Source organism: Eschrichtius robustus, chromosome 4 (assembly GCF_028021215.1).
Source record: "Eschrichtius robustus isolate mEscRob2 chromosome 4, mEscRob2.pri, whole genome shotgun sequence".
Classification (NCBI taxonomy): Eukaryota; Metazoa; Chordata; class Mammalia; order Artiodactyla; family Eschrichtiidae; genus Eschrichtius; species Eschrichtius robustus.
In genome coordinates this window covers 115,041,170-115,066,413 of record NC_090827.1, presented here as the reverse complement: position 1 = coordinate 115,066,413, position 25,244 = coordinate 115,041,170, and the positions used below count along the sequence as shown (strand labels likewise).

Genomic DNA, 25,244 nt, shown 5'->3' with positions numbered 1-25,244 from the left:
CCAAGCTTTATTAAACGTACTTTTGTTGAAAGAAGCCCTACAGAGAATTTCTTAATAAATTTCAGAGAGGGGAGGTGTTTGGTCACTGGAGTAGCCTACATAAGCAATCGTGGTATTTGTGGAATGTCGAACGGCAGATTGCTGGAGGTTAGTAGCACAATTGTTTCTTACAACAGGCCAAGGTCTAGGACAGTGGTTTGGGGTTGGCTGAGACTCGTGTTCTCCTGTTAAAGGATTCTGTGAGTGACATGGGCTCCTCAGTTTGGAAAGAGCTTGAGAGTGTAGCCATCCCTACGTGTAGCCAATGCTCCCACACTTAAAGGTCTGTGGCCCAAAGAGACATTGTCCTGATATTAAACACCTTTTGGTAAATCATTCCCAAGTCCAATAACACCCACATCCAGGAAATACTTCTTGATGTTTAGCCTCAATCCCTCCTGCTTCACTGTAAGCTCATTTCCTCTCGTTCTGTCCAAAACAGAAATAGGGAACAGCTGGTCTCCATCCACTGGTTCATACATTCGAGGACCTTTATTTCATCCATCCCCTAAGTCTTCTCTTTTCCAGAATAAATACTCCAACTCCCAGAAACATTCTCTGAGACGGACCCAAACCACGGTGTCCAATTACTTTATAAGTGCTTCCTTTAACCCCTACACTGATCCAAGGTACCGTCTCAGCCTTTATTCACCCTTGCACAGCACACATTAGCTGGGTGATGCAGAGACCAGAAAGTGAACCAAGTCTCCTTCCGATACTTGAAGAAGACTCTCCACGACCTCCATTTGCCCCGACACCACCAGCCATGAAGTTAATCCTCAACGACCTATTGCCACAATGGCTGTACTTTCATTATTAGCTCTATGCCAGATGCTACCTTATACACTTTATGTAGATCAGCTCAACTCACACTTCCAAAGCCCTGTTGGATAGATATTTTTTATGTTTAATTCACACTGGGATTTGAACGTGAGACTGTCAGACTCAGAGCCCAGGCTGTTGCCACAATAACAGGCTAAGACCTCATTCCAGCTTTGTACAGTCCCATCAAGACTGGGATGACTGAAATGGCGAGAAAGGGCCACCAGAACATATTCTCTACAGTTCTATTCCTGCAGTTGTGTCCCCTTTCTCATTCATGCTGATCTTTTCCTATCCCTGGAGAGTGGGCTAGTGATACATAAAGCTTTTAAAAATTTCACTCTTCCGAGATGTCATTTAAAAAAAAAACAAACTCTGTTATTGTGCTTAACAGAGCACAACACGGGTTCGAGCCCCGGTCTGGGAAGATGCCACATGTGTCTATATATACACTTAACTGTCCCATTAGTTTTTGACCTTTTCCAAGGTGGGGACTTCACTTTGTTTTCATCTTTTCAGCACCTAGCACAGTGCCGCTTATTGAGTAGACACTGAAAATGTGTTTGGAATCTACCTGCCTGGATGGATGGATGGATGGATGGATGGATATAACACACACGAATCCACACTTACTAGTCAGCCCAATTCTCTAATCAAAAGTTCTTATATGATACATATAAGTATAGAAACACATGGGTCCCTTTGTATAAATGCCTCTCCCCCACTCCCGCCTCCACCTCCACTCCCACCACAAAGCTAGTCTGGGGGGGGGGCACTGAACAGTTTAGGGATAAAGAATAAAATCTCATTTTTTCCCACTAACTCAGTGTGTGATCTTGGATGAGTTACTTGTTTTCTCACCTGAAATACGAGGGGAATGGCCTGGATGATATTTGAGGACCTTTCCCGTCCTAAATTTCCATAATTCTATGACTATTTACCTACCTTAATCAGACTTATCTAAATAATCACAAAAAACACCACTTCATGCTGGAGAAACACAGTCATAAGAAACTAAGCAAAACCAAATACCCTTCAATATCCTGTTGTGAACTATAAAATGTCCCCTAAAATCACACTTTCCCCTTGAAACAGGATGTAAGAAAAATATTTTCCTATTAAATCCTTTTAAAGTGCAAGGGAAAGCATTTATTCTGTGATTTGCTGTCCAACTCAATAAAAAGTGGAGGATTCGGCCACGTTAATTACAGAAGATACTGTCAGAAAAGCAAAGGTGGTGGAAATTCAGGTTGGAAACCAAGATGCCATGCCAACAAAATGAAGCACGAGTTTTCTGGAGGAAGCTTCCAAGTGTGTACCCAGCATTTTATTTCTACCATTACATTGGGGAAACCAGTAAATGAGTTTTTATGAAGTGATTTACGAAACGCCTGGGGTGGAGGGAGTGAGTGCTGGGAGGAAGTGGCACCAACCTTGCAAAGCTGTGGGGTGAGGGGAGGGAGAGGACTTGAACTTTGGTAACTGTTGATTACATTGTTGCAAGTTGAGTCCTCTGAAATGGGTTCAACAAAGTAGGATACTTTCCTTAAGAGAGGTGGAAGGGGCTAGAAGATTTCAGAGGAAATCTTGGTACTTTGTATATCTGAAAGCCTCCTGCTAGATTAAATACTTTAAGGGCAGAGATTCTGTTTTCCTTTTTTCTCTAGACCCTTGGAATGTTTCAAGGAGCAGGACTGGAAACATTGTTTGAGAAATGGAAAAAGAATAGGTGGATCTCTCTGTTCATCCAGGGAGACAAGGCAAGAGGTATCTGCCCAGTTTATAATCAGTCCTCCTTTCTGTTGGAGCTACCCCACTGGGGTAGGCAGAATAATAGCCCCCCAAAGATGTCCAAGCCTTAATCCCTGGAAAGTGTGACTATGTCATGTTACTTGGCAAGGGAAAACTGAGATTGCAGATGAAATTGAGGTTGTTAATCAGCTGTCCTCCAGAGATTATCCCAGACTACCCAGGTGAGCCCAGTATAATCACAAGGGTTCTTAAGTGTGGAAGAGGGAGGAGCAGAGTTGATGTCAGAGTGATAGGTTGTAAGAAGATTGTTATCTGTAGGCAGAATGCTGTACAGCTGGTCTCAAAAAACTATCTTGTGTAACTGAAATTATATACCTGTTAATTAGCAACTCCCCACTTCCCCCTCCCCCAGCCCCTGGCAACCACTATTCTTTTCTCTCCTTCTATGAGTCTATTTTAGATACTTCATATAAGTGGAATCATGCAGTATTTATCCTTCCGTGAATGGCCTCTTTCACTTAGCATAATGTCCTCATGTTTAATCTGTGTTGTTGTATTTTGCAGGATTTCCTTCAAAAAAAAAAAAAAAAAAGAACGCTGAATAATATTCCACTGTATGTATGTGCTACTTTTTTTTTTTTTTTTGATCCGTTCATCCGTCAATGGACATTTAGGATGTTTCTATGTCTGAACTCTTGTGAATACTGCTATTATGAACATGGAAGTGTAACTATCTCTTTGAGATCCTAATTTTGATTCTTTTGGATAAATACCCAGAAGCAGAATTGTTGGATTATGTGGTAGTTCTATCTCTAATTTTGTGAGGAAACTCCATATTGTTTTCCATAGTGACTGCGCCATTCTGCATGCCGACCAACAGTGTACAAGGGTTTCAGTTTCTCCATCACCCTGATTTCTTTAGCTAGGTTCCTCCTTAGGAACAAGTTTATTCTTTGAGCTTCCCATCCCTAGAGTCATGGTCCTTTTTAGAATCCCTGAGAAAAAAAATTTGATGAATTTCTTTAGGTCCACTTTCTAAAGTGAAAACACATGTTCTCCAAGTCCTCTCCTCTTGCATTGTGAATTCTACCATGGCACGGCCAGCCTTCCAGGGTTTCTGTCACTCTAACGCTCCTAACCAGGTCTTTTCTATTGGTTAGATCTAGGTGTAATCTAGTAGTTCCTTCCTCTCTGTTCTTTACCTACTGAGAGATAACACTGCAATGTTGGTAATTGATGAATGTACCCAATAGTCTGTCTTGGTAGATTTCTGGATATGGGGTGTATCAGTCAGGATAGGATAATTATGCTGCAGTAACAAACAACCCCAAATCTCCATGGACAAGTAGAGCAAAGGTTTACTTCTCACTGCCAGCACACGTCCTTAGTTGGCTGTGCTCCGTGTCATCTTTACTCAGGGACCCAGGTTGATGACCCAATGGAACATTACAGGTTGCCATGGCAGAGGGAGAAGAGAGCACAGTGAACCACATGTTAGCTCTTAAATTTGCTGCCCAGAACCAACACGTCACTTTTCACGGCTAAAAGGAATCACCTGGTCAAGTAGCTGTCAATAGGTCAAGGAACTATAATCCTCCCCTAGGAGAAGCCATGAATATGAGTGAACAATGAAACAGACCAGCAAGGAGGGTCTCCAGTTACTACATTATTGTGGCAAGTCCATGATTTCATGAACCCAGAAAACTGGTCTCCCCATGCTGCCCTGCAGGAATTCACACTTCCAGGCATTGGGCACCCTCCTCCATACAGCAAATGCCAGCTTACACCAACTTTCCCCAGGCAGTAGGGCTAGAAAACCAACGTCTCTAAAGGATGCAACAATGACAAAACCTCGGTGGCTGACAACTACATGTCTCCTTCTAACTGACAGCACAGTTCTGTCATGGCTTGGGCACCCGGTTGGGCAATACACCCTCGTTTTGGTGGAGGCTGCATTTAATGACTTCCATGAGACTCCCCAGATGATTCTAAGCTGTCTACATCTATCCTGATTGTAAGGGGGGTGCTGTTATAGGGAACTCTATTCGGTAATTCCAATATGCCCTACTGTTTTTCAAGAGTAGAGAGCCTAGCCTAATGAATGAAACATTGTTACTAATGAAATATAATTTATGTACCACTTCAAACTTGGAAGTTTGTAATACACTCCCACCCTGCTTCTGTTCTTCCTTTCTATCCACATCCCCTCTCAGTTTTATGGGGTTTCCGTTAGTCCATGGTCAACTGAAGTGACCTTGCTCTTTGAGGTTAGAAGAGTAAAATAAAATAATAAAAATGCAACAGCTCATATCCCATGGTCTGTGGGACATCCAAGGGCCTCCTCAAGGTCTTTGTTAACTTTTCTAGTGGTTTTAGGTGCTTGTGGTCACTTGTGGTTTTAGAGCCTGATGTTTTGAGCTCACATGGGTCTCATCTCCATAATCTTCTTTGCTCTTTGCAGAGGCAGACAGAAAATTTAGACCTTCTCCCAAACTTTTTACCCAAAAAACCCAGCCGCACCAAACACACTACTCACTGAAGCTTTGGTGTAGCTCAGCCCCCTCCCACTCAAAAACCCTACCCAGTGAGCTACTATCTCCTTTCCTGGCCCCTTCCCTGGGTTCTGGTTCCTCCCTCTTACCCTTAATTCAGTCCCGTTCATTTTATTATGCAGGGTGATTTAACTCTCCTTCTACTCTGCCCCAGACTTACCTTTGCATAAACCAAAGACTCATTAATGTCTCGATAAGACAAAGGGCCACGTATGCAAGGCAGAATCATTGGCAGAGATTTTGTAATTTCTGTCTCATTTTCTCTCCCTTACTCTGTTGGTGGAAGAAAGCTGTATGAAAATTTATTTTCCTCATAAGGGAAGGCTGAAGTGGCTACAGTGTGGGTTTTAAATACCATTTTCCTTCTTCCTTCCAGGTGCCTGTGTACTTTCTTGACATCTATTTCTGATAAAATAGATGTCTGATAACATATTTAACACAGCGGGCGTCAAACTTTTGGTCTCAGAACTCCTTTACACTGTTAAAAATTATTGAGGGCCCTAAAACAGCTTTTGTTTATATGGGTTTTAGCTATGGATATTTACTGTATTAGAAATTAAAACAAAAATTTTAAATATTCATTCAAAGTAAAGATAAATCCATTACATATTAACATAAATGGTATCTTTCTGTGAAAAAAAAAAAAAGCATTTCCAAAACAACTTAGTGAGAATGGCACTGTTTTACATTTTTGCAAATCTTTTTAAAGTTTGAGCTAATAGAAGACAGCTGTTTTGCATTCAGTGTTGCAATATCACAAGTCACCCAGTCTCTGGGAAACCCAATTGTGCACAACTTATAAGAGAATAAGAGTGAAAAGATAAATAACATCTTGATATGAAAATAATTTTTTATTTTGCCTACCACTCTTTGACAACCACATTTTAATACATATTCTAGTTGTACATCCTCTTTAGAAAAAAAGAAAACAAATGATGAAATCAAAGAGATCTTGAATTAGATCTGAATCTCGAACCAAAATGGAGAAAGAATTCACTGGCTAACTTTCAGTCGACTTAAATAACTATGACTTAAGATGGTATATTTAAAAACCATACATGACCAAGAACAGAAACCAGTGAAACTCTTCCGTCCTTGTCTCGATCTGATAAATTCCTAGTCATTCTTCAAATCTGCCTTCTCTACAGTGTGATGCCTTCTCTATAGAGCTTCACCCACCATAATTAATTACAAGAATGTTAACAGTAATGTTATTATTAACAAAGGTAACTAACTTTCATTGGTCTCTAGGAGCCAAGCAACGCCAAAACACTTCGCACTTGTTATCTCGCTTAACTATCACAGTAACACTGAGGAAGGTGCTGGCTTCATTTTACAGATCAGGTGGGTGACGGTTGGAAAAGAAAGGCCTCTGGCCTCTAGCTCTGTGCCGTGCACACCTGCTCTGCCCTAGCACTTACTGCACCCAGGTGGTCACCGCCCACGTGCTTCGGTCCCGCACAAGATGGGTTCATGAGGTCTGGGTCAGGCTGGGTCGCTTCCTGTCCCCTCGCAACCCGCGCAACAGGGAGCCAAGAGAATGGAGCCAGCCTTCCGGCTTCCCGATCCCCTCGGTCCCGGGGCCTACACGCCCTAAGCGAGCTCGCGAGGGCTCGGGACTCCGGGACCTCCCCGCGCTGCCAAGCCCGCCAAAGTTTGCCGCGAGGAGAAACGGGCGCGGATGTGAGCGTCGCGGGGTCCGGGTCGCCGAGGGGATGGGCACGCGCGCGGGCCGAGGCCGGAACCTTTCTCCTCTCACCGCGGTAGCCCCGGGCGGGCCGGAACCTTTCTTCTCGTGTCGCCGTTGGCGGGCGGAGGCGTTCGGAGACGGAACGGTCCTCCATCTGCCCGGCTCGCGCCGCGGTCGCCGGCTGCTGACGTGCGCGGACCTGGTGGGGTCCGTGGGTGCGGGTCGCCATGGCAGTGGACATCACACTGCTGTTCCGGGCCAGCGTCAAGACCGTGAAGACGCGCAACAAAGCGCTGGGAGTGGCGGTGGGCGGCGGGGTTGAGGGCAGCCGCGACGAGCTGTTCCGCCGGAGCCCCCGGCCTAAGGGCGACTTCTCCAGCCGGGCGCGCGAAGTGGTGAGCTGGTTGCTATGGAAACGGCGGGCTGGAGAGGGGGGCGGACCCGCGGCAGGGACCCCAGACCCCAAACCGGACTCTGTCCCGTAAGCAGTGGGTGAGGGAAGCGCCTGGAGAAGGTGATGTCAAGGGGGGGCAGGAGAGTTGGTCCTAGAGAGTCGACGGCTGTCTTTGGAAAGGAACAGCCTTAGGTCGAGGAATGGGGACGCATGTTGGGGAACTCGGAACTCTGTCTGCAACGTACATGGGCTGCTTTGTGAGGTAATGAGCGTGCAGACCTGAACGCCGGCGAAGCTTCCCCCACCGCCCTTTGCTTTCCGGTCGCAGCACTGACTGCAGTCACAGTGTATTTATCTCTTCTGTTTACTTGTCTCAGCCCTCTCCGCTCCCCCGCCCCGCACTGAGATCCAAGATCGCATTCGGCCGCCCTGTCCCTTCTCCTTGCTTCCTGCAGTAGGTTAGGGTTCATGCCAGGGACCGGTCTGTCTTGAGACTGGTTTAGGATAATCTTTCACAAACACTCTCTATTACAGCCATCTAAACTACTTTCTGTTCCCTGAACACAGCAGGCTTTGGTTCGGGAGAGCAGGGACCTATTCCTTCAAGGCAGTAACAGCGTTGGCTTCACTTCAGAATCCCCGAAGCCTGACTCATAGCATTGCTTAGTAAATGTTTGTTGAATCAGTGAATGAACAAATGGTTGTCTCCTTCCCCACTAAACAGGAAACTCTGTAAGCGGAGAGATAAAGTTTGCCAGGTTCACTTTTGTAGCCTTGGCACCAAGGGTGGATCTAGTTTTTGTGGAGCTTGAAGCTTATACAGTTCTGTCTGTCCTCTTTAAGAAATAAAAATACAGAGTCACAAAAAAAAAGGTTCAGAGCATTGGGGGGTGCAAGGGAGGGGCCCTGATGCTTAAACTTCATGGTAATTCTACTTCTGTTTGATACACAGTGCAGTGCCTGGTACTTTGTAGACACTCAGATATTTTTTAATGAATATATGTATGCATGAATTAGTGACTGGCAGTTTCTAGAGGATATTCAAGCCTCGGAAGGGAAATTGGTCCAGATGAATATATTCAATCCATCAATAAGCATACATTAAGCGCCTACCTTCTGACCAGCATTGTGTTAGAATAACACGATTTAAAAGGAATGGTGGGAGAGACAGACACATTACCAAAAGAAGTGCCACAACACCTTGAAGACGTTGTGTAGGACACAAAGGAGAGTGTGTTCAATTATGCGTCAGGGCCAAGAAAGGCTTTACAGAGGCCCTGATGCCTGAAACAAATCTTGAAAGAAGAGTAGTTGGGTCCAGTGCAGATAGGGTGGAGAAGGGCATCTCAGGCTAAGGGAAGAGTATGCACAAAGGTGTGGAGATGGGTAACTTTATGCTCAGTTTATTTATACTCAATGCGTGTCTACCCATTAAATTACAAATTAGTAATGGCATTTCAGATTTGGCGGGGGGGGAGGAACTTTTCATAGCTGAACAACTCCTAACAGTGGTAACTGTGCCACTTTGCAATGGGAGCTTGATTAGTTAACTCGTTTGGGCTGTGGGATTAATGGGGACCTTGGGAGTAGAAACTGGGTCTTGGATTTAGAAGACTTAGATTCCAGTCTGGGTTCTGCTACTTAGATGTGGGTGACTTGGGTAAGTCCTGTTACCCGAGTCTCATTTCCCTTTTCTATAAAATGGGCATGATAATACCCTACTTGACTGGTAAGCTGATTATTAGGATCTTATGAGACTTTGTATATATCGTAAAGAGCCATAATGATTATTATTGTTCCCCTTCACCCTCCTACCCTAACCCCGTGTAGGCCATTTAGATGTATTTTCATCAGTGGCACAAAACTTTATTCCCTACACCACTTTGCTTTCTTGTACTTTCATTCTTTACTTGCAAAGGGGAACCAAGTAAGTTCATGAGGGAATCTGAAAATCCTGTGTAGGTACTAAACAGCATCGATAGTGGAGGCAGTGACACTCCTCTGTCAAGGTGAAGCTATCCGCGATGGCATATGTGTGGCAAGCATGCAGCTATTCCTCTTTCTCCCTCCCTGGGACCATGAAAGCCAGTGTTAATTTCACAGTACATCTGTGTTGCTCAGAATCCTTTGTGCCCCAGGCAACCATTACCTATTGTTGGACCTGACATTCAAGTTGATATTTGCTGACATCCTACATAACATATAGTAAAAATAGAGTCTTTGCCTGAAGCAGAACCATGGACTTTTTTCTTTTAGTACTTAAAAGGATCTTAAGTTCATGTTGTTCATTCAGTCTTTTCATTTTATAGGTGGGAAAACTAACACTCAGGTAAGTGAAATGTCTTGCCCAGAGTCATAATAGATGAGGTCAAAGGACAGAGCCAGAGGAAGAAGCCAGGTCCTTTGACTCCAGTTTAATGTTGCTTATTTCCCACCCTGCCCCATACATACATTTCCACTATAATTTTAAACCAAAAATTCTTCAGCTGAGTTTCTTCTTCCTGAGTTAATACTGAATTCATAACTGCATACTGAATAAGATTTGGAGCAGAAAGACCTGAATTTGAATGCCTTTTACTTACTGCATGAACTTGGGCAAGTTACTTAACCTCAGTTTCCTCACTCCTAAAATAGAGTGAATAATAGCAACCTTATAAGGTGGTTATGCAGATGAAATGAGAAAAGGTGTGCAAGTGCTTGCATCAGTGTGAATTCTTTTGATTGCTAGTAAGGGTAACCTAATTTAAACTAACCTGAGCAAAATAGGAATATGTTGGCTTGTATAACTGGGAAACACAGGAAGGAGCTTCTTTCTCTAGGTCGTATCCATAAAACCCCAGGAAAGGACTCTAGTTGGTTCTGCTTGGGTCCTGAGCCCTTGTTACGTCCTCAGAGGGATAAGGTTCTTCACATGGCCAGGTCAGATGTCCACTCCAAGAGGTGGGTTGGGTGCTGTGATTGCTGCCCCACCAGAACCTTGGAAAAGGGAGTGCTATGTCTGACACTAGGGAGTAAGGGATGCTGGGCAGGCAAAACCGACAAAAATGTTCCTTCTAGTCCCTAGCACAGTGCCTGACCTGTCTTCACTTTACCTGCCTGGTGGTCTTCAACTCTGTGGGGAATAAAAAACTAGAATTGTGGGAGTTTGTATGACAGGCTTTGGTGTGGGAATGTGTCTGGAGGTGCCTCGTAGGGGCAGCTCTTTCATTTTCTTACTAATTTATAAAGGTTACAGAGTCCAGGGGAAGCAATACACAGTAAACCAAGACCCCTCGAAGTAGCCAAACTGAGTATGCAAGGGCAACAGGAGCCAGTGAACAGAACATCAGGGAACCTGTGTTCTAGACCAAGTTCAGCCATGAAGTGGACAGACCACCTAATCTTTCTGCACCTCAGTGTCCACATTGGTAAAACCGCCAGCTTAGACTATAACTGTAGCGATTTCTTGTAAAACAAAGATGTCTTGTTTATAAGATAAACAGCGACTCTGTGTTGTTGGGAATTCTATTTTCAGATTAGGCATGCAAATGAATTTTTCTTTGTTTATTACACATTGCTTTTGTGAAAGCTAAGTGTCATTTATTTTTATTTTTGTTATGAGTTAATTACCTTTAGTTCCTGGCTTAAATTCAGACTTCTTACAGCAACCCAAAGCCAAATGGTCTGGTCCCTGCTACCTTCCTTGAGCCTCCCCTCCTCTCACCTTCCTCTTAGTCTACTCCAGCTGCCCTAGCCTCCTTGCTTTCCTCACGTGCACCAGGCACATTCCTACCTCAGGACCTTTGCGCTTGTTGTTCCCTCGACCTGGAACACTTTTCTCCCAGATTCCATGTGGTTTGATCTTTAGGCCTCTGCTCATTCGTTGTTTCAGTGAGCCCTTCCTCCACTGCCCTGTATAAAGTAGCATCCTTTTTCTGTTCTTTACTCCGCTTTATTCCTGTCATTATCTAACATATCATGTATCTATTGACTTGTTTATCCACTAGACTATATACTTCATTGAAACAAAGACTCTTTAGGTTCTAGAATAGTGCAGGATAGGTTCTCAGTAAATGTTTCTTGAATTAAAGAATGAGTGTTATCTACTGTGTCACTTTGCTTTTAATTTTGGAGCTGGTTGATCTCTGTCCAAGGCTCCTTCCAATTCTAGAAATGTGTGATCCTAACATGATTCCTTAATATTATACAGTATATATGTACACTTAATCCAGCATCTGGAATAAACCTTGAATAAATTGTAGCTTTTATTTTATTAGTAAGATTTAGTTCCTACCTCAAAGAGTTTATAGTCAAGTGGAGAAGCAGACCCATAAATAATACAATAACTCAGGTAGAAGTGACAACCGTAATGTTCACATTGATTCCCCAGGTCCTCCTCGATTTTCTTCTGAGATGTAGTGTTGAACTTGTGTGCCAATGTTTGGAGCCAAAGGTTAAGCTGGGACCACCTGGATTATTATCCATAGCAGCTGGAAATAGACTTTATCCATAGATAGATACTCAATAGATTGAGTATAATTCTACTTAAACTGGGTTTCAGTTGAGGGAGCATGGTTCAAAGAAGCAGTATCAGGCAACAAGTGCCAAGGGTCAGTGAGAAGCTGGAGATAGGCCCACACAAGACAGGAATAGATCAGGAAACAGTGTAGGTTTAGGATGTAGGATTCAAACAGAACGTGGGTCTGTTGAATCATATAGATTTAAAAAAAAATTAATGGAGAGTTCTTTTTGCAAATGAAATAAGGAGCAGCTTTTGCTAAGGCTGGGATGAGGGGGCGGGGAAGAGAGAGGTTCATTAGCCAGCTTGCCCCTCTACCGCCATTCCCCCTTCTCCTTGAGGAGCCCCTTTGGAACCAGCCATAGGGCTCAGAGAGACACAGTTTCTCACTGCATTAATGTTCTCCAAGTCTTCTTTTAACTTCATGATGCTGTGTGTTTATGGATCATAATAACTGAGTGTGTACTGTAAGCAGAACTCAGTGCTAGTGACTTTCCATGATATAAATAGTGAGCCCTTTGTATGGACTGCACTCCTGAAATTTTCCAGGATTTATGAAGACTACCTTTTGAAATTATATTTATTCAATACTAATTGATTTATTCCACCTCCTGTAAGCATTGGACTGTTGATAGGTGTCAGTCATTGTGAGGACACAAAAAACTATGAGACATATGTCCTGGCTCTTTGAAAATAGAAATAAAGGATAACTAAAGCCCCTTGAGGGAGAATCGGTAGAAAATCAAACTGAACCTTGAAGGATGAGAACCATTCTACCAGACAAAGGAAGGGAGTTAAATCACATTCCTGGCAGAGGGAGGAGTGTTAGCAAAGGCACCGGTGTACAACAGCAGGGTGACTGGGGGGAGCAGAGGCAAGGCTGGAGTGATGGGAACCCTTTTTTGGAGGAGGCCTGGGTGAGGGGCAGAGAGGCAGGGGATGGGGCTGTGCTGGATTAGGTTAGAGCAGGGGTCAGCCAACTCTGGCCCGTAGGCCAAATCCAGCCACTGCCAATTTTTGTAAATGAGGTTTCAGCGGAATGCGACCACGGTCATTTGTTTCCACGTAGGCTATGGATGCTTTTGTGCTATAGTGATAGAGTTGTAGCTGGCAAAGTCTGAAGTATTTCCTATTTGGCTCTTTAGAGGAAAAGTTGGCCAGACCTTGGGTGAGAGCATTGTCAGCAGTGCTGAGGAGTTTGGACTTTATGCTCTAAGCTATGTGAGAAGAGGCCTGAAAAGTTCATATTTGTCTTTTAAAATAATCAGCAATATTGCAGATGGGTTTGGAGTGTAACACGACTGACATAGAGGAGCTAATTGGGAGGCTATTGCAGTAATCCAGGTGAGAGCTGATGAGCTAGTGACAGAGGAGTGGAGGGATGAAGTAGATATTTAGGAGGTGGATTTAAAAACATGTAGCCATTGGTGGGGTTAGAAAGAGGGAGAGGTAGAATAATTCCCAGCTTTCTAGTTGGCAAGTTTCATGGCGGTAGATATCACAATAACATTTTTTTCAAAGTTAGAGTAGGATGCCATTAATCATGCCTTTCCGTTCTCAGTTCTAAACAGTGGAGAATAGATTCACGGGGCCCAACAGACATTAGAGTTTTATTAAGACAACAAGTGGTGGGTAACTCCCCAATGGCAGTGCTTCTTGGTAAATCTGGATTGGAGAGCATAGCTGGAACCCCCTGGGGTCCTCTAGGTTTGTCATATTTAGATCTTGGAGATGATTGAGTCTTTAAAAAGACACGTAGTTCATATACCCAGCCAACCACATCACAAATCCAGTGAACACTGGGCTGGGCCTTACTATGATGAGAGCTACAAGGCAAGTCAACCACACCAGACTGCAGATGGGGATACTCAGTAGGGCCATTTAGACACCAGGTTCTTACACAGACTTTTGTGCTCAATTGTGCATTCTTTATTCTTGAAAGAAATTCATCTTGGTGGTAATGACTGTATCACATACTGTAGAAGCATGGTTCTCAGGGATAGTCAATTGACTTTCTCCTTCATTCCAAGAAAAATCTGGAATGGGTCAAAGAGTTCCCTCTTTTCTCAGTTTCTAGTTGGCAGGTAGCCAGTAGTTCAGTGTATCACCTACTAGGATAGGGCTGCCAAAACAGGTCCTCTCAGGATGACATTGTTAATGAACTCTTCCTGTCCACGGTCTGATACTGTCTTGCAGGCTTGAGAACCAGGTTTGTCAACATACCAAGGATAGAACCATCTATCAGGGCAGATATCAACTGAGCTCACACCAACTTGTGTACAAGTTAGAATACCAGATTATTTTCTTTGAGTGCCATAACTAATACTCAGGAGGATCCAAATTTTGGAAAGTCAATTATTTTTGAGCTTCTGCTATAGGTCAGGAACTCTGTTGAGGGCTTTACATATGTGATCTCAATTAATTTTTCTCTATTTGAGGGAATAGAAATATAATATTATCAAGTGATTTTACAATATTAATCATATTATGAATAATATGATTCTAGAATTCATACAAACTTGATGTTTGAGGTTTCTTGTTATGTGAAAATCTATATGGGCTCCCTCTGGTGGGCAAAGTATCAGTGACGTTTACAATGGTTAATTATGGCTTGTGTTATGAGAAACTTGTTGTGCTTAAAACATATTAAGTTTAAAATTGACTTAAAAAGAGGCCCCTTCCGAACCCTCTAAGAGAAAGTGAATAAACCAGAGAAGTGAAAAGTATGATGTGTTGAATGAACTCATATATCATATAACTCACATATGAAAAGTTTGCAGCACAGTTATAGTTTTGAACTCGGTAGTACTTTTTTCTTCCTGACTTTCAGGTTCTCAAAGTCTGTAAATACTAGAATTTGCCTTCTCCTACTTGTCACAGTCTAACCTAATGCCTATTTGTCAAAACTTTCTTATGGAGCTCATAAGCTATATTTAACCAAGAGAAGTGAGTCTTTTCATTTCACAATATTGTATACATTCCTGTTCACTTTTTGGACAGATGATAAGAAAACCCTAGTAAAATCAACATTTGTCTTTTATAGTCTAAGTAGAAATGACAGACTGCAGCATATCTTGACTGGGAGAAGTTAAGAAAGGAATTAAAAAGCATAAGTTTTGAATTATAAATACTTTTGGACTATGCCAATAATTAACTGTGTGATCTTGGAGAACTCACCTAACCTCTATTTTTGTTTTTCGTTTCCTTTTTGTTTTTTTCATTTTTCTTGTTTAATGAGGAGCTTTGACTAGATAATCGTTAAGGACCTTTTCAACAGGGTGGTTCCATGATTCAGTACTCTTTTTTCTGAAAGTTTCAGAATATATTTTAAAATGCTTTTTGCAGTAGTAACTGCCCAGCGCCTTATGATACTTCCCCCCGAGCTCCTATGTACTCAGAATTTTTCACCTAGATAAAAAAAAATGATTTTGTTTTTCAAAGTTGTTCGGTATGTTTCCACAAGTATATTTGATTTAATAGTGATTATGTACTCTTATAATGGGCTGTTATCAGTGAGGCATGTTTTTGAAGTTGACTGATTTTAAAATCTGATTATAAAAACAGTAAGTGCTCATTGAACAGAATAAAAAAGAAAGTGAAACTCACATATAGTACTACTGGCCAGAAATAGCCACTGTTTTAATTTTCATATATATTTTTTCAGACATTTTTCCTATTAAACAAAAACAATTTTTCTACAATGCCGTTTTCTAGCCCCTCCTTTTTTTTTGTCTTGTCTTGGCTTTTTCACTTAATAACATATTGTGAACATTTTTCTATGTCAATACGTATTGTTCTTGTCATCAGTTTATTTGGCTGCATAACCATTAAAAATAATATTGCAGAATAAAAATCTCTTACCTAAAAAAAAAAAAAATATTACATAACTTATTCACCTGAACCTCTATTGAAAGATATTTAGGCTGCTTTCAGTTTATCACTATTTTAAACAAACAGTACATTTTTTTACCAAGTTTGTTTCAAATTTATAATCTCTTAAGATAAAAGGCAAAATGTATATAAATTCACTTTACTTGTTTTCTGTTGAATCTTTTCTCAAATGTAAAAAATTGGATGCCCTGATTTGATAAAAAGAAAATTATTCCTAACTTTGGGGAAAGTGTTAAATGTATGAGAACTTATTTCGGTGCTGGAGGAGAATGGAAAGGGGTAGGTGATAATTGGGAGCAGGCTAGTCAGGAAAACTTTTACGTGGGAGCAGAGCCTTGAAGAGCAAGTAAAATTGGGTAGGTGGTGAGCCTGAGCAGGATGTATTTCAGTGACAGTAAGGAAATTGGCTGACTAGGCCAGTGGGTTCTTCTTTGTCAGTGGCGTGAAACAAACTTGGGGAGGTACTTTATAGCCTGCAGATTACAGAAGGCCTCCTGAGCTTTTGTACAAAATAAGTGTACAAAAATCAGTGGCCATCCAAATCTAATTAATGACCATTTAAAATCTAATGAAATCATTTACAGTAGTAACAAAAAGCATTTCTAGAAATAACCTTAATAAGAAATGTAAATGCCCCATTTGAAGAAAACTTCCCAGTTTTGTAGAGAGATATAGAAAACTTGAATAAGTAGAAACACATATTGTGTATGTGGAAGGGAAGAAGTGCTAGAAAGACATCAGTTATTCCTAAATTAATTTGTAGATTTAGTGCAGCTTTATTCCAAATTCCAGCAGAAAGTAGTTCTGAAATTTATCTAGAAAAGAAGGTGAGTGAAAATAGCTAATTAATTTTTGAAGAAAAGTGGAAGGGTGTGTGTGTTGGGGTGGGTGTACTAGCCTTACCAAATATTAAAACATTTTAAAGCCAAAAAATAATATATGCATATATGGATCAATCAGTGAAGCCTGCTAGGCCAGGTGTGTATGTGTGTGTAACTCTTGTTTAGGGAGGTATTGTAAATCAGTAAGAAAAAGAAGGTTTATTCAGTGATTTGGGGATAATTGGTTAGCACTTTGGAAAAAAAGGCTTTTTTTTTTTTTTTTTTTAGGTCCTTGTCTTTTACTGTACACACATTAAAGTAAATTTTTACATGGACTAAAGATTTAATTGTAAAAGCAAAACTGAAGAAAATGGAAATGTGTATGAAATATTGACCTATCTTCTAGAAGTGGGAGGTCTTTCTGAGTTTAAAAATTAGCAGCAGTAATCTTAATAATGGTGTTGATTTTGATGATAGCAGCTATCCACAAGTACTTTACATAGAGACACTATAGCATTATTTCCAAGTACAAGAAATTATTAGGTGAATATGGCATACTGAAGAGTTTGTCATGACATGAGAAGAATTGCTCATATTAAAAAATAGTACCAAAACCAGATACAATTAAAACTATATATACAAAATCAAAAAACTCTAGGCATGGACATAATGATAGAAGGGAATACACTAAAATGTTAACAATGGCTATTTCTGGCTGATGAGACTATGGGTGATTTATTTTTCTGCTTCTATCTTCCTGAATTTCTCTAATGAACACGTATTACTCTTGAAATGAGAAGCAAACAGAATAAGTAAAACTCTAGGCAGATGAGTTTTTATTTGCATTGGAAGGAAATGGAAAAGAATTAATATCTTTTGATTGGAAAAATGTCATGAATAAGCAGTATCTAATTATATATTAAATGTACAACGGAGGGGGCCCCTCTTTAAAGGAAGTCTGTGGTAAATCTTTTGTAAAGGGAGTAATTTTCCTGTAACTCAGCTGGATTTTCAATTCAGACTTTCTTAACCTGTACAAGAAAATCATCCACAAATGCTTCATTGATGTCTTAGCTTTCTGGTTGTCATTCTAAAAAATAATAAACAATAATAATAGCTACCACTCGTAGAGCACCTACTCTACCTGGCACTATGCTAAAAGCTTTGTAATTTGGTTGACTATCCTTGCGAGTTAGGTTCCTTTACTCATGAAGAAACCGAGGTGCCCTGCCCAAGATGATGTAACATTGATGAGCTTGTGCCGTATCCCTGGGATCGCCTGCCACCTCTCCAGGCTCTGTGAATGCAGGGGTATGTGCATGCTGAGTGCTGTCCTGGGACTTTGGAGCTGGACATCACTTTGTATGGCACAGGTCAGATCTCTGGTGATTCTCTCCTTGGCGTGTTGTCATATCATCTACTGTCTTTAGGAGCATATTTTGCTACATAAATCACAGGTATTTGAAAATGCCTGACTAGCTTTTGGGGAAGTACAGCTGCCTCCAAATCAAACTCTTTTTTTAGTCAACAATTACTAGTAACTGTGTATTTTTTAGAGGTAGTGTTGAGGTATGTTTTTGGGAAAATGGAAAAAGGGTTGTAGTTTTAGTTAGTAAAATCATTGAGAAAGAAGTAGACCCAACTTATATATTATATCCATATGAAAAAGTATAATTCCCTTTTCTGTCACTGGGACACTAGTTTGTTATTTATTTGTTCATTCAACAGTCAGTCCCATGGAGAACTCGAGCTGAGATGATTTTTCAGAATTGCTCAGGTGAGGCAAGGGGCCAGGCCTTTAAAAACCATCGGTCAGTCATCAGATGAGGGCTTCACCAGGGAAAGGCCTTCGAGCTGGGTGACATAGCTTCCTTCTTCTGAGGACAGTGCCTGAGAGAGACTCAGCTGTGAGCCATCAGCAGGCAATTCTTCTGCATGTTGGGGGAATGGGGGCCTTCATCCTGAAGGCACAGCTCTGCCATACTACCTTTTAGGGTTGTTGTGAGGACTGAATGAGATATTTCATGTGAAGCTGCCAGCATTGTATCTGGTACATTAGAGATACTCATTAAATGGCAACTACTTCATTATCAGCTTATATTTTTTGAGTATCTGCCCATAAGTATAAGGAAGGCACTTAGATTGCTCTTTGGGCTGGAAAGATGAAAGAGACTTTCATTTTGGTCATTAATATGCTAACAATCTAGAAGAAGGCATTCATTCATTCAACAAATATTTATTGAGCATCTGCTATACGCTATGCACTGTTTTTGACCCTGGGGATAGAGCAAAGGTAAGACAGACCAAAATCTCTGCTTTCATGGAGAGTATATTCTAATGGGAAACTTATATTAAACAAGTAAACAGATTAAAAAATACTTGCGTCAGGTAGTGATAAGTAAACTCATAAGACATACTCATAGAAGTTTTCACAAGAGGAACTTTGATAATTTAGATAGCAGAGAGATTACTTCAGGGTAAGGTTGTGGGGAGGCTTCATGGAAGAGGTGACATTTAGGTGCGCCTCCCAGATTTTCCACATGTGGAATGGAGAGAGGAGATGCAGGACTGAACACATGACAAAGGCTCTAGGAGTGGGAAAGCACAGGATGGTAAAATCTGAGGAAAGCTCAGTTTAACTGGAAGGAGTGTGAAAAGTAGGTAATGGGGTGTGCCAGGTATTACCCCTCGGCCCCTACAGATCTACTCCCTATCCTTTCCACTCTGCTCCTGCATCAGGAGGCCGATCTTTAAGGAGTGCGTGGCTGGGTGTCCTTGTTCTCTGGCTTCTGATTGGGTGCAGCCAGTTCGAGGCTCTAGCAGGAGACTGGAGGGCTGGAAGAGGCAGGAGTTGGTTTGGGAACTGGGTAAAGGCTTTGCATCCACAATCTATTACTCAGATTATGTGTCTGCCCACCAGCCCTAGAATTTTTTACCTGTGTATGTCAGGCATCCCATGGGTTAGGATGGATTTAGCCAATAGGCTGGTACCAGCCATCAATAGACAGGATTGTACTGTAGCCCCACTCAGGGGTGACCCTGAAAGATAGTGACAAAGGGAATTCCTCCCCGTGGATAGAACTTTGGACAATTCATCTTTGCCTTTTTATTTAAGGTGGCTTTTAAAGGCGATATGTTTCTCTCTGTCTCTCCCTCAACTTTACAATTGGGAAATGTCAAGAATTTTAGGCTCAAACAGATTTTCTCTTAGTGATGTGGCAGTTCATACTTTTCTTCCAAATATGACCTGAAGGGTTAGAGGTGGTAAATGGTCTTGTGGCATTTTGACTATAAATCTGAACTGGACTGGAATCTGTAACCCATTATCAGATTCTGAATCAAGCTGCCTTGTCTTTCTCCTGTTTTTGTTTCAGTGAAAATGTGTGTTTTTATTCTGTCAGTGGATGGTTTACATACCTAATATACCTAATATTAAAAGGGAATTATATAATGAATACTTGATGTGAAAGGGACTAGTTAAATACTTCAACTCCAAAGGATTCCATTAAAGTAATAATTAAAGTAATAATAAAAATTACATTTAATTTTAAATGGTAGAAAGATTTTTTTAATGTTATTGCTATTAAGCATGTATTACACACACTCAAGCCATTTTTTGCAAATGAATTCCGAAAGCACAATTCATCTTTATACAGGTGGAGAGGAAATATTCTTGAAAAATATAGTTTGATGTTGTCTTCTTAACTGCGGAGAGAAGCATACTTTTCCAAAGAATAGAATGTGATGGTTGATTGGAAACTTTTGGAGTTACAGGCTTTTAGCTCTACCTCTTGAAATAAGAAAATATATATAAATGGGTCCCCAGATGAAGGCGTGGTGGGGTACTTTATAGCCCTAATTGACTCCAGACATAGAGGCCGTGATTTGCAAGCAAGCAGTGACAAGAGGAAGTTAAATCAAAATTAAATTAAGGGAAGGAAGAAAAAAAAAAAGAGATATCAAGGAAAGGTGATGAATTTTCTGAAGGCGTCTAAATACTTATCTGTAGGTAAGTGGGAAATCTGTGAATATATCTCAGTTATGTCAAAGGATGAAATCTGGAAACATTTCAGTCCTAAAAAAGACCTTCTTTCTTTTATAAAGTCTTTTTTTGTATTCATTGCTTGGTACAATTCAGTCAGTACAGGCATATTTGCTGCTATGCTTTTCCATGACTCAACTGGCAATAAAAATCAGCATCTCCCATGATACACATCAGGTGATATTTTGGGAGGATTGGTTTTTCTGTTTATATTTTGACTATTTGATTTTGTTCAGCTCATGTAAATACAATTCTGGGAATCAGAGCCTACCGGCCACTCAGCCATGCTGACCGCCATTTCTGCACTTGTCTCAGTTTCCCTTTTGCTGGCCTCCCCTGTCCAGTGAGTTCTCAGGCCCAAGAGGGCAGGGACTGTGTCCCACTCCCCATCACAGCAGAGACGAAGTGCAGAGTTCAGCACGTATTTGTGAAATTAATCTGTGCCTTGTGCTTCCTCTCTTTCTCATCCGGCCCACTGCTACCATGTGGGCCCATCCCTCACCATCTTGAGCCTGAGCTGATGGAACAGCACTGAGCACTCCCCGCCCCCGCCCAGAGCCAAGCCACTGTGCCGCAAATGCTGCTTTCCTTATGTTCCTGTGCTCAGAAGTGTTCAGTACTGCCCATTCCTCACACAGTGAATTGTGTTATTTGGCTGGTCTTCAAAGGTCTTTATAAAGCTAGCCCTACCCACTTTTCCAGCGTTACATCCCACACTTCCCTGGATCATCCTACCAGCTTTAACCAAGCTGCTCTTTTCACAGACTCCTCTGCTTTCTTGTCTCCTTGTTTGGCTCTTGCTATTTCTCTTGCCCGGACGGCTCGCTCCCCTTCACTTAACTCATATTCTACCCATCCTTAAAGGGTAGTTTAATCTCTTCTGAATTCAAAGCATTTGCTGCCTGTATTACTCGTTAAGCCAGCAACTATGTGTGGCTTATGACAGCCTTTGCATTATTGTTTGGTGGTGTTATTGTTATTACTTTTTGAAGATCTGATTGGCTTTATTCAGTGATTTATGAATCAAGCAGTATCCCATCTAGCAAAGAGCTAGGCACTCACATTTTGTTATTTAATGATTGCATTGTTGCTTAGCTTTCCAAGTGCTGTTGTCTAAACTATATTATTTATCTTTGAGCATGGGAGATGGAAAAGGAAAGGGTGAGAGTGATTTGATGTTTTTTAAATATTTCCCTCACTGGCTTTGGTAGCTAGTGCTGCAGCCGTTAGACAGGACAGTCACCACGTCTTACTCACGTTTTTCTTCCCAATGCCCAGCCCTGCTCCTGGTCCGTAGTGGTGATTCAGTACATGGTATGTGACTAAATAAATAGAAGGCGTTCTCAAATATTTGTTTACTAGTTTGACCCAAAGCTAAAAGAATCAACATGGGTGATTTTCCATCTTCTAAAAGCCATAAAAATCCAGTTTCTCATTTAGCTTTTTTTCACCCTTAACAGTTCTCCCTCGAGCACTTCTTCCTTTTGCCTGCCTTCAGCTTCATACTGAAATATAAATCAATTTCCTCTAATTCTTTTCCCTGTGAAATTGGAGAACAGCTGTTTAGTCACCTCCTTATAAATAACCCTTCAACAAGTTAAATTGCCTATAGGACTTGCTTTCTCCAGATTAAATTATCCCAAAGCCCTTTCTTTTGCTCATAAAGGCCTTTTCAGGAAGAAGCGTTAGTTATTTTTTTTTATTTCTTCTTCTAGCTCTTTATAAAACTTTATTCTTTTCATAAATGTACCATAAAATACGCTATAAAGGCCTGATTAATGCTGTCTGGAAAGGAAGGCATCTTGAATCTCCTTCTCATTTGTGTTTTGGAGTATCCTGTTAACGTTTTTCCCTGTTGCCTGTCAGATTTAACTTGTGGTCTACTCTCACCCTCTCCTTGTTTTGTTTCCTTTTTCTGTGCCTTTCTTCAAATGAGTAGCTTGATTTTCTTCCCACAAAACACTAACCTGCTATATCAGGAGTCTTACAATTACAAGTTACAGAGACCCAATGTAAATTAGCTTAAATGATTAAGGGAATTTATTGATTTATGTCACTGAAAAGTCTAGTAATAGGACTTAACCTCCAGCTCGGCTGGACCCAGGGGACAAAGCAGTGTCACCAAAAGCCTTTTACCTCACTCCCTATGATCTGCCTTCGTGGTATTAACATCTCCCTTAAGGTACCCCCAAACTCTGCTTCGTGATAGCTGTAGAGCTGCAGCACGTGCAGACCTTACTTGCCATACTACCCCATCCAGAGGAAGAGAGAGGTGCTTTCCTCGGAGTACCCACCAGCATCTTGGAACTGAGGCAGATGCCTCTCCTTAATCCCGTCTCCAGAGGTCTGCTTAGGACCCAGCTCTGCAAATAAAGGAGTGTCACACATGGCTGAGAATAGGGAAAGAATGATTTCCAAAAGAAATTTGGGGAGCTATTCCCAGGAGGAGGGCAATGGATGTGGGTGGCCAACAATAGATGTACGTTACACTCAAAATTGTGCTTCTTCATTCTGCCTTAGACAGATTATTGATATTGCTTTGGACTGAGGGTATCTCTGCGAATGAATTCTTCACTCACTCACTCACTCACTCATTCTTCATTGAACACTCTGGATAGAGTATGCCAGGCATGCAACTAGGTATTGGGTGTACAGACATGAGTGAGGCAATATCCCTGACCAGAAGAAACTCATAGTCTAGTGAAAAGACAGACTAATAGGCAGATAGTTAAAGCATGTTGTAATAAGTGCTGTTATCAAAGTATATATGGACACAGAGGTAGAAGTGAAGAACTCAGTGGGAGGGGCTCGAAGCAGGGAGGGCTTCACAGGAGAGCTAAACCTTGAAGAGTAGAAGGGATTTCCCTAGATTGGGGAAGGAAGGTCATTATCCTCAAAGCCATGGTGAACCATAAAACGTTTTCAGCAGGGGACTGGCAGGATCAGGTATGGATTTTAGAAAGATCGTTCTGCTGGCCGTTGGTAAGCTCAGTGGAGGTGAGAAGGGCTGGCAGTGAGGAGGAGGACCCATTGACTGCTGCAGTAATGCAGTCTGAGCAACACCCAGTGAAGACCTGAACTGAGCCAGGGACCATAGGGACAGAGGACAGATTTAAGATATATTGACAGGATTTGGGACTTGTTAGATGTAGGAGATGAAAATCAATGGTTCTAGATGAATTCAAGGTTTCAGTTGTGGGTGACTAGATGAGTCTGGTTCAGTTCAAGATGAGTTCATCTTTGTGGTTATTTGAGGTGCCTGTTGAACACCCACCCAAGGGATTCATGTTTATCAGGCCGTGGTAGATACAGAAGTGGACCTCAGGAAAGGTGTCTGAGCCAGAGACATAGACAGGGAGACATCAGAGTATAGGTGGAGGTTGAAGCCTTGAGGAAGGAGTGAGGTTACCCAAGGGGAATTTCAAATGCGAAGAAAAGAGGGCCTGGGAATGGGGAATGGCAACATCTGAGAGGCTGGTAGAGGAGAAGGAGAAGGAGGCTGTGGAGGAGTTAGGCATCTGGGTCCCTCCAAGTAATAGACCTCTTCTTATCTAGATAAAGGCAGTGTCACCTGGGAGGTTGGTGGCATGGTGGTTAGTTAAGAGCATGGACTCTGGGCTTTACTACCTACTGGTGTGTGACTTGTGGGCAAATTACTTAACTTCATTTCCTGATCTATAGGATGGGAATTAAGTAGTACCTAATTTTGGAGGATTAAATGAGCAAAGCGCTTTGAAAGTGCTTGGCACACAGGAAATGTTATAAAGTGTTTGATAAATAAACATGGAAACCAATAAATGCATGTGCCCTGCATTTATGCATCTGTCTCTCTGAGCTTACATATCCACTGGCCAGTTAATCTGAAATCCAAAATTAGTCTGTTTGGACTTAAATAATTTATTCTTCTGAAAACTCTGGTGATTCCAGTGTAACAGTTTAAGTATCTGACTTCCTGAAGATTTTCTGGATTATTTATTGGATTATTTTTTCTACTGGCTATTAATTTTACCTCTGACTTTGATGTATTTTTCTTTGTTTCTTCCATACTTCATATATTTTAAAATTGTTCTTAATAACCTCACAGCATACAGCTTTCTCTTCTCTCTCTCTTTTTTTTTTTTTTTTAAGATTTTCTTCCCCAGAATCAAGGTTCTGGAATGCTCTGTCAGTTGCTCCCCCGCATTTTGGTCAGTTTCTGGCATGTTACTTTTAATCAGGCTACTTTTTTCATCCATCTGTAGGAATTGGCAATATTTTCAATTCCTCTCCATTATGGTCAGGAATATGAACTTGCTGTCTTTTCTTCTTGCTTTTGCATTTTCCCAAGTATATGTCTTGAACCACTGATTAGATCTACGTGCCCACAATAACATAAGCAGGCACAAAGCTTAAATCTGATTTAAAGGAGTATTGTACAGTTTGTTACTCCATTAAAGTCTAGATTAAAATAGAACAGTATTCAGGGTGTGAGTTTGTCATGGAATCTCTAACACTCGTTGAATGAGACATCGTGTGTGTTCGTTTTTAAATAACCGGGTGGGTCACTTTTTTATTTATTATGAACACAAACACTGATGCTAACAACTGACATGTGAAAGGAAAACAGGGAATAGTGATGAAAACCATTTAATGATTAGTGAGGAAACAAATATTGTTTAATGAAAATAAAAACCATGTCTAAAGGGCCTAATGCTGACTTTTGGAAATATAACCATGTTGCGGTCTGTTGTGTACCCTCTGTCC

General features: G+C 41.4%; 1 protein-coding gene across 1 annotated transcript in view; it reads left to right on the top strand.

Annotated features, from left to right (window-relative positions):
* Window positions 1-6,963: 6,963 nt before the first annotated feature.
* Window positions 6,964-25,244, top strand: part of STX18 (syntaxin 18) — a 121,187-nt gene continuing 102,906 nt past the window's right edge. The window contains exon 1 of the mRNA XM_068543232.1: window positions 6,964-7,250. Coding sequence (XP_068399333.1) covers window positions 7,083-7,250 — 168 coding nt within the window. The 5' untranslated portion in view covers window positions 6,964-7,082. The remainder of the gene's footprint in view (window positions 7,251-25,244) is intronic.